Source organism: Neophocaena asiaeorientalis, unplaced genomic scaffold, assembly GCF_003031525.2.
Source record: "Neophocaena asiaeorientalis asiaeorientalis breed wild unplaced genomic scaffold, Neophocaena_asiaeorientalis_V1.1 scaffold670, whole genome shotgun sequence".
Taxonomy (NCBI): Eukaryota; Metazoa; Chordata; class Mammalia; order Artiodactyla; family Phocoenidae; genus Neophocaena; species Neophocaena asiaeorientalis.
Genome location: NW_020175080.1, coordinates 885,562 through 894,281, shown reverse-complemented (window position 1 = coordinate 894,281; position 8,720 = coordinate 885,562). Strand labels below are relative to the sequence as shown.

General features: G+C 41.9%; 1 protein-coding gene across 2 annotated transcripts; it reads left to right on the top strand.

Annotated features, from left to right (window-relative positions):
* Nucleotides 1–95: 95 nt before the first annotated feature.
* Nucleotides 96–7,518, top strand: RMP24 (ribonuclease MRP subunit p24). Of its 2 annotated transcripts, none has more exons than XM_024764155.1 (5): nucleotides 96–218; nucleotides 299–321; nucleotides 2,601–2,800; nucleotides 4,383–4,582; nucleotides 6,939–7,518. In XM_024764155.1, the coding sequence occupies exons 1-5, from the start codon at nucleotides 142–144 to the stop codon at nucleotides 7,090–7,092; spliced, it is 654 nt and encodes a 217-aa protein (XP_024619923.1). In that variant the 5' UTR covers nucleotides 96–141; the 3' UTR covers nucleotides 7,093–7,518. The 2 variants fall into 2 exon arrangements, with proteins under 2 accessions (XP_024619923.1, XP_024619922.1); XM_024764154.1 differs by having other exon boundaries at nucleotides 102–218; nucleotides 281–321.
* Nucleotides 7,519–8,720: the final 1,202 nt, after the last annotated feature.

Genomic DNA, 8,720 nt, shown 5'->3' with positions numbered 1-8,720 from the left:
GGGCACCGGAACCCTTCAGCCTAGGGCACCTGTTTCCGGAGGGAGCTCTTATCCCGACGTCAAAGTCCGCCACGTTGGGAATCCGGTTTCCGGAGTTTCTTTTTGTGACTGGGCTTCAGCGGTGGAGAGGTGGCGGTGGCTATGAGGCAGAAGCACTACCTTGAGGCTGCGGCGCGGAAACTACAGGATAGCTGCCCGGGCCAGGCCCGCTATCTCCTGTAAGGGAGGGAGGGGGAGCGGGAGGCTAGCCGCTAGAGGGTGTTTCCTTGTCCCTTATGAGTCTCTTTCTCTTTTGCAGCTGGGCCTACGGTTCGTCACACGGTAGGGAGGACGCCCGTTGGTTGTGGGTCAGGCTGTCGTCGCCCCGCTCGCCTTCATTCCCCACAACACTCAGGATGATCCAAAAGAATCGGATCGACCCACTGCCATAATAAACCCCCTCGAGAGGCTTCTCAGTTTCGTAAAAAATCCAAATTCCTTAACGTGCCTTATCTTGCCTGACCTATTAGCGGCATTTGACGCATTGATCTGGCTATTCGAAATAGTTTTCTCACTTGGCTTCCGGACCATCACAAAGTTCACCTCCTACCTCTTTATCCAGTACTTCTGTTTTGCTGGTTTCTTCTAATTTCCCCAACTTACAAATGTTGGAGTGTCCCAAGACTCATCCCTTGGACGTTTTTTCTAGCTACACTCAATTCCTTGGTGACAGTTTTTCATCCACTCTCATGGCCTTTAAATTCTGCATACTGAGGACTTACAAACTTATATCCCCAGTCCAGACCACTCCCGCGAATCCTAGGCTCATCCAGATACGTTGACAACTTTTTTTGAATATTATGCTAGGCGAAAATTCAAGCTTTATCCCCCAACACGACAACCCGCCTCCTCCAGTTATTCCCATTTCAGTAAATGGTAACCCCATCCTTAAGAATTAGCCCCCAAACCTAGGAGCCACTCTTGACTCACTAACAGCCGCCTTCCTCCCCAAGCCAGTACGCCAGAAATCCCAATGGCTTTAAAATATATCCAATATCTAGCCACTTCTCTCCACATCCAACTTACCACCGTGGTCCAAGCCATCAGTTTCTCTCCTGGATTATTGGCAATAGCTCCCATGCATTTCTACAGTCCATTCTCAATCCAGCAGCCAACGTGAGCCTAATAGAAACCTAAGCTAGATCATGTCACTTCTCTGCTACCAACTCTGAAATAACTGCCCATCTCAGAGTAAAAGTGAAAATCTTTTAAAGGGACTTCATGGCCCTATGTCATAGGTCTGCATTACCTCTCCGACCTGCTCTCCCTTTTGTTCACTGAACTCCAACCACTGCCAGGCCCCTGTGCTGTTTCACGGCCTTTGCACCTGCCCTTCTACCTGGAAATCTTACCTCACATATCTCCTTGGATTCTTCCTTCACTTCCTTCTGGTCTCTTGCAAATGTCACCCCACAAAGCCTTCACTGGCTGCCCTATTTAAGATTATAGCAGCTCCATCGCTACGCCCCATTCCCCTTTTCCTGTATTTCTTTTTTCTCCCCAGCACTTAACATTTGGCATTGTTGTATTCATTGTCTCTCTGCATGAATTGTCCTTTGTTCTCTGTGGTATTTCCCACACCCAGAACAGTGCTTGGCACTTAACTGTCACTCAGTAAATATGAATGAATTTTACATTTGGCAGAGCTAAGTTACGAACATGGTCTTTGGCTTTTTGTAGTGCTGTCTATCCCTAGCACTTAACACAGGGCTCACCAATAAATATTTATTGAATAACAGATAGTGTGCCCACCTTCCTTTTTAGCAGCATCACCTTCACACCTCACCTTTCCCTAAATAACCATGCTTGCTTTTTCACTGTACTTGTACCTGAAAGCCCGTTACCAATGATAGATGCCATTTCCAAATACAGATAAGAGTTTACAGTCACCTGTGATGACTTTTTTCAAGCCTGTTGGAAGTGTTTCTGGCTAGTCTATGCAGAGTTTAATAATTTTCAGGGCATTTAAATCATATTCTGTTGCAGTTTTTACCAATCTTATCTTTATTTGTTTAGGGCTCCCCAAGAGCGTGAGTTCTATAAAGGTAGCAACTCCTTTACTTCCATATTTATGTCTCCACAGCCTAGCATGGTAGATGATCAGTGAATGCTTTCTTGATTGCATAAAGGTCCTGGGGCAAGTCTGTTGTCCTGTTACCTTGTACTGCAGACAAAGCCCAGCTCACAACCACAAAATTGTGCTAATTGTTTTAAAAAGAAAAGTCACAATATAATTTGTTATTTTGTGATAAATGTGTTTGTAAAATTGATGAGAAATACAGCCTTTTTTACTTGGTAGCAAGTAATGAACAATGTAGCAAAGGGTGGGGACTTACCTATCTGTTGCTAAAAGGAGTGAATGGATAGAATTATAGTGTTTTATAAAATAAATTATTGCTGATTTATGTTTTTGTAAATTCTCATATTTTGAGTGTGTGCTTAAGGAAAATGTATATTTGCTTGTATTAAATAATGTACTCTTTTGCATTTATAATACTGATAGTTTACAGTAACAAAATATTCTGTTTGCTGACTCATGAGTTTCATTTGTATAATTTTAGATGATAAAAGCACTTTTGAAGGAACATGTCCATACTGTTTCCAGTTGCTGGTTCAGGATAAGTCTCGAGTACGTCTCAAACCCAAACCCAAATTGACACCCAAAATACAGAAACTTCTTAATCGAGAAGCAAGAAATTATACACTCAGTTTTAAAGAAGCAAAAATTTTGAAAAAGTACAAAGACTCCACAAGTGTATTGGTAAGATTTCAATTCCAGTATGTATAAGTAAACCAGAATTTTCTTTTCTTTCACTTAAGATGAGGTTAAGAATTAGCCTGAATATAACTCAGAGGTTTGTAGTAGTATATTTAGATTGTCAAAATATATACATAGGATTTCTTTCTAGTGATTACTGTTTCATCAAGAGTACAGCTTATTTTTGTTTTTCACCATTACCTAAAACCAAACATCGTGAACTCTCAATTGCCCAGATCTTATTGCTGAGCACAGTTATTTTCACAAAGTTGAGAATTTCTTGAGCTCACCAGTGTGACTTCACCTGAACTGCAGTTACCACTAAATTATTTTTTCAGCTAATGGTTCCTTTCTTTGAACAGCAGTATGTATTAGATATACATAAGGCTCTTGCCTTATGTATTAGGTACCAGTGTTACTTCTTCAGTCACCTCCGCTCCATGTCAGAGTATGTATTTAAGTTTATGCCCAACAAAGGTAAGTGCATCTTATGTTCATTCATCAAACATTTATTGAGGATCTATCTTATGCCAGACAACGCTGTGTATTGGGGATGTTAAGTGCAATAAAACAACCAAAAGCAAATTACTCGGTTTACTGTATAGAGACCAGTATCAGATACACTTTATCTGCATGTTTTGTGTTAACATTTATCAACTATTCGAGTGCTTGCTTACTACCAGGCACTGTGCTGGGCATTCTGGACATTATGACAGATTATGTCTGGCCCAAGACTACAGTTGGTAATAACTTAGATTGGAACTGCCATATTTAGGAGTTTACCATAATTGGACAGGTAGATGAATTTTGCTTTGTCATAAAATTGATTGTTTATAGAAAGCATAAAGTAACCTAAATAGACCTCTGTAAATGCATTTTTACCTGCTCATGAACATCAGAGTACTTCTCAGCTAAACTAGTTTCTGTTAATTTTGTTGAGGCCTGGGCTGAATCCTGTGCCTTGTGAGTCAGATATGTAGAAGAAAGGCATTTAGCTATAAAATGAACCATGTGTTGAAAAATGAATCCTGAAAAGAAAGTCAACCTCTATCGCTAATGAAGTGAAGAAGTATGAGAATGTGAGGATTCATTTGATTGGTTTTATAAATTGCTTTAGACCTGTATTTACAGAATAAAGGTTTGAAAGAGTCAATTAAATTTTCAGTGATATTTTGCCATTGTTGTATTGGGAAAAGGCTTGGAGTTTGTCTGCAAAAAACTGCTAAATGTCTACTATTGTTATAAAGAACAACTTTCCAGATGTTAAAGGGTATCATTCCCAGTCTCCTCCATTCCCCGCCAAACACGGTTTTACATTGAGAAAGTAAAGACTTTATCATCTTTAAAAAGGTGTTTTAAATTATATACAAATGTTTAGCCATTGACTTTTTATTGAAGATTTTCTTTTAAATTTGTGTCTTGTCTGGTTCCTGCTGCTAGTTTACAAGCTTGCTGAGGGCAGCCTTTGTTACTCACCCTGTAGTACCTGGTTTAGTCCCTTATGTATATGAATTTAATGAGCATGCAGTTTATTGGATTAAATTACAAGAGAAATCAGACCCACTATTTCTTCTTTTTATGGCAGTTGATTACTTGTAAAACATGCAACAGAACAGTTAAACATCATGGTAAAAGTAGAAGCTTCCTATCAACATTGAAGAGCAATCCTACCACTCCTGCGAGTAAACTCAGCCTAAAGACCCCAGAGAGAAAGACTCTAAGTTCTGCAAAACTAAATCATGATATGTCTGGTTCCAAAGCCAAGAGCCCAGCATTGATTTTCAGGTATCTTAATCCATTAAGTTATTTAAATTACCAGTGTTAACCCATGAGTTCTAATTTCTCTGTTAATACACTCCCTGAAATTGCCATGCAGTTGAGGAAGTCATCACTGCACTGACTTCCAGGTGTGTTCCTCTGCTTCCAGTCTCTCCCTGGACCTGTCCCCAGCTGCCTATTAAATATATCCACTTCCCACCCCTACATGTCCCCACAGGTAACTACTCAAACCTGCCCATCCTCCTAAGTTCTTTATTCTGTAAATGAACATGCCCTTCTAGACATTCTGACCTGAAATGGTGAGTATAGTGGACAATCCTACTTGCTCAGTCTTGGTCCAGTGAGTCGCCAGTTTCTATCCATCCTGCTTCCAAGGTGTCTGCAGCTATTCTTTCCTTTTTCTCCCTGCTGCTGCTGTCTGTTCAGGTCATTATTCACTCTTTGCCAGGACTACTACAATACTTCCCTGAGTCTTCCTGCTCCTAGTTTCAAGTGCTTCTAATCTGATATTTTTTATTTTTATTTTTTATAAATGTATTTATTTGTTCACTTATCTTTCACTGCGTTGGGTCTTCATTGCTGCATGCAGGCTTTCTCTAGTTGTGGCAAGCAGGGGCTGCTCTTCGTTGTGGTGCATGGGCTTATCCTTGCAGTGGCTTCTCTTGTTGCGGAGCATGAGCTCTAGGCTCACGGGGTTGCTTCTCTTGTTGCGGAGCGCGGGTGCTGGGCATGAGGCCTTCAGTAGTTGTGGCACATGGGCTCAGTAGTTGTGGCTCATGGGCTGTAGAGTGCAGGCTCAGTAGTTGTGGCATGTGGGCTCAATAGTTGTGGCACGTGGGCTGTAGAGCGCAGGCTCCGTAGTTGTGGCGCATGGGCTTAGTTGCTCCACGGCATGTGGGATCTTCCCGGACTGGGGCACAAACCCGTGTCCCCTGCCTCGGCAGGCGGACTCTCAACCATTGCGCCACCAGGGAAGCCCCGACAGGCGGATTCTTAACCACCGTGCCACCAGGAAGTCCAAAAGCACAGTTCTGATTAGAAGCTTTAGCACCTCACTCTGTAGCATATGGAACAAATACTCCATTATGGATTTCCAGCCCCCACTACCTGGCACCAATCTGTCTGCCTCTCTTACTTGCCTTAATTCATCTTATGTGTCAGCAAAACTGAACCACTCAGTTTACTTTCCTGCTCTAAACCTTTGTTCTTGCTGTTTCCTGTATCAGAAATTCCTGTGGAAATCTAACTGAATAGGGATTTGTGAAATGATACTAAGTTAACTGTGTGACTGGGCACATGTTTTATTTTTAATAATCCTCAATACACTCTTCACTATGCTAATCAATAAATTTAGATCCATAGAAACTGTGAAAGGAATTTTTAAACAAACATTTTGTTACAAAAGAGTCTGGTAGTTTCTTGAAAATCAATAACAAAATTCAGCAAGGACTGGATTATTTGTTTTTACTGAATTGAGGTTTTTTATATTGGGTTTGACATTTAAAATTTCAAGTCCAGTTTTCTCTATATTCCTAGTTATTTTGATGTTTGATACAATAGGAATTCATCATGGAAGTTTCTACTTTATTGGACATGTGCAGATAAAAGAACATTTGGCATAGTTAAAATAATTCAATTGCATTTAGACCAGACTCCTTCTTAGATATATGCAGGAAAGAGAAAGCTATTTCACATTTATCATGGATGGGGAGTCAGAAGAGGAATGAGACTGACAAATCCCAAATATTGTTTGGGGGGATGAACACAATTAGAAGGAAGGAAATAGAACAAGGCATAAATACACACATACCAGATGGGGAATCATCTATTCAGTGGATATTTTTAGAGGGCGTCCTCTGTGCTTGGCACTGTTAAAAAGCACTGGAATATACAGTTAGTCATACAAAGTGTCTGCCCCATGGAGCTTATATTGTAGGGGCGAAAATACAATGGAATGGTACCTATATGTGTAGGTTGATATTCTTCATTTTTGAGAAAGAAGTGGTCTTGAGCTGTGAAGAAAAAATATGTTTTTAAAGTCCTTGCTTAGAACTGTCATGAATCTTGGTGTCAGACTTACAAGGAACTCAGACCTGATGACACTTTGCCTTTAGCTTTCTCTTTCAGGTGGTGAAAGAAGCTTCCAGAACCACCCATTATACCTCCTAAATGTTGCCCGTAGCCTGTTTAGTGAGGAGATTTTTAAATAAAATTGGAATGACTTTGCTGGGTACAGCCACTGCTCATATATGGCCATAATTATGGAACAGTAGAAAACGATTCTAGTAGCAGGTATCTAGGCTAAGAAGGAAGAACTGTTGTTTGTCAGTATACCTAAGTGTGGCTTTATGTTTCTTTTCAGAACAGCTAAATCTGGACAGTCAACACCCATTTGCTCCTCAAAGAATGTTAGCAAAACAAAGAAACACTTCTCTCAACTAAAAATGTTGCTTAGTCAGAGTGAATCTGAAAAGAATCCAAAGGTGGACTTCAGAAATTTCTTGTCTTCTTTGTAAAGGATGGACTATGAAAATAAGAAATGTTTAATGTAATTTCTGAAACTAAAGTTAGTCAGAAAACCTACTTTTTAAAGAACTTATTTATTCTTAAAATACATGGAAACTAGGGTTCAAGAGCAAACTTTTCTTGGCATTCTCAGTGTTTATGGAGAAAATACCTCATTAGAATGAAAAACTGAAACCTGCCTACCTCACCAGGTGATTGTGAGGATCAAAAATATATGAAAGGTCCTTGTAAGTAGTAAAGATATATATGGAATTGAGTGGTTATATTATTATTTTCTCCTCCCTTAAGTTTTCATTATGTCATTTTCTTTCATAAGGAAATTGAGATCTTTATGAGAGGTGTGCTTACTCCTTTCTAGGTGTCTGTAACCTTATTGATAATTCAGAAAAACAATAAAGTATAATATTTCACCATAAGTGGCATTTCATTTGCTCTGGTGAAGACTTATTTTTAGGTCTAAAATTTATATCAGAACATAACATGGGGAGGCAGAGTCAAGATGGTGGAGTAGGAGGACGCAGAGTCTGCGTCTCCTCACAACTACGGCACCTACCAGATGCTGGTGGGGGACCTTGACACCCAAGGGTATGGCAGGAACCCCCAAAAGATAAGGCAGAACATGGGCGGGGGAGCGAGGGGGGAGGAGAAGTAGAGGTGGAATGGGACTGGCACCCCTGAGGGGTGGCGGTAGGGGAAGGGTTCCCATGCCTCGAGAGGCCCACTCGCTGTGAGGGGATCAACAGGGATGCGGAGAGACCCTCGGGGATTCAGAGGATCGGAGGGGAGCACAGCTAGCATTTCCCCTGCCCACTTGGGCCCCAGGGAGCCTGCTGGGTTCACGGGCCTTGTCCTCCACCCTCCAGGGCCCCCTCTGGCTGTGTGGGGGCATTGGAGGATGGGGGAGGAAGAGTAGAGGTGAATGGGGATGGACCCTTGGGGGTATGAGGATTGGGGGGGAACGTAGCTATCATTTCCCGCACCCACTTGGGCCCTGGCGAGCCTGCTGAGGTCCTGGCCCCGATACTCTGCACTCTGAGGCTGGCAGCACTCCAGGGCCCCATCCAGCTGTGCTGAGCCTAAGCCCCGCCCCCCACTTGGGCCTTTTCTGGCCCCGTGGGTCCTAAGCATAGGCCCCAGCCCCCTGCCTAAACCCCCCACCCTTGCCTAAGCCCCACGCCCTGCCTAAGCCAAGGCCTTTTCTGGCATTTTTTTTTGGCTATTGTGGTTCTGTTTTCTCTTCCAGTTGTTGTTTCATTTAAACTTTTATTGTTTCTAATATATCTGTTAGTTTTCTAATTTTATTTTATTTCTTATTCTTTGTTATTGTTATGCTCCATGTTGGGGTTTTTTTTTTTTTTTTTTTTTTTTTTTTTGGGGTGTTGGGGGGGTTTGGTTTTTGGGCTTTTTGCTGCGTGGCTTGCGGGATCTTGGTTCATGGGCCAGGGGTCAGGCCTGAGCTCCTGTGGTGGGAGCACTGAGTCTGAACCTCTGGACTAACAGACAACCTCAGACCCCAGGGAATATTCCTTAGAGTCAGGTCTCCCAGAGTTTCTCATCTTGCACCAAGACCCAGCTTTACCCACTGCCTGCAAACTCCAGTGCTGGAAGCCTCATTCCA

Bases quoted from the DNA above. Each gene is read 5' to 3' on its own strand.
- RMP24 (XM_024764154.1), top strand. From the start codon at position 142: ATGAGGCAGAAGCACTACCTTGAGGCTGCGGCGCGGAAACTACAGGAT. The intron at 322-2,600 runs GTAGGGAGGACG...GTATAATTTTAG, and splicing joins GGCCTACGGTTCGTCACACG to ATGATAAAAGCACTTTTGAA. The intron at 2,801-4,382 runs GTAAGATTTCAA...TTTTTATGGCAG, and splicing joins AAGACTCCACAAGTGTATTG to TTGATTACTTGTAAAACATG.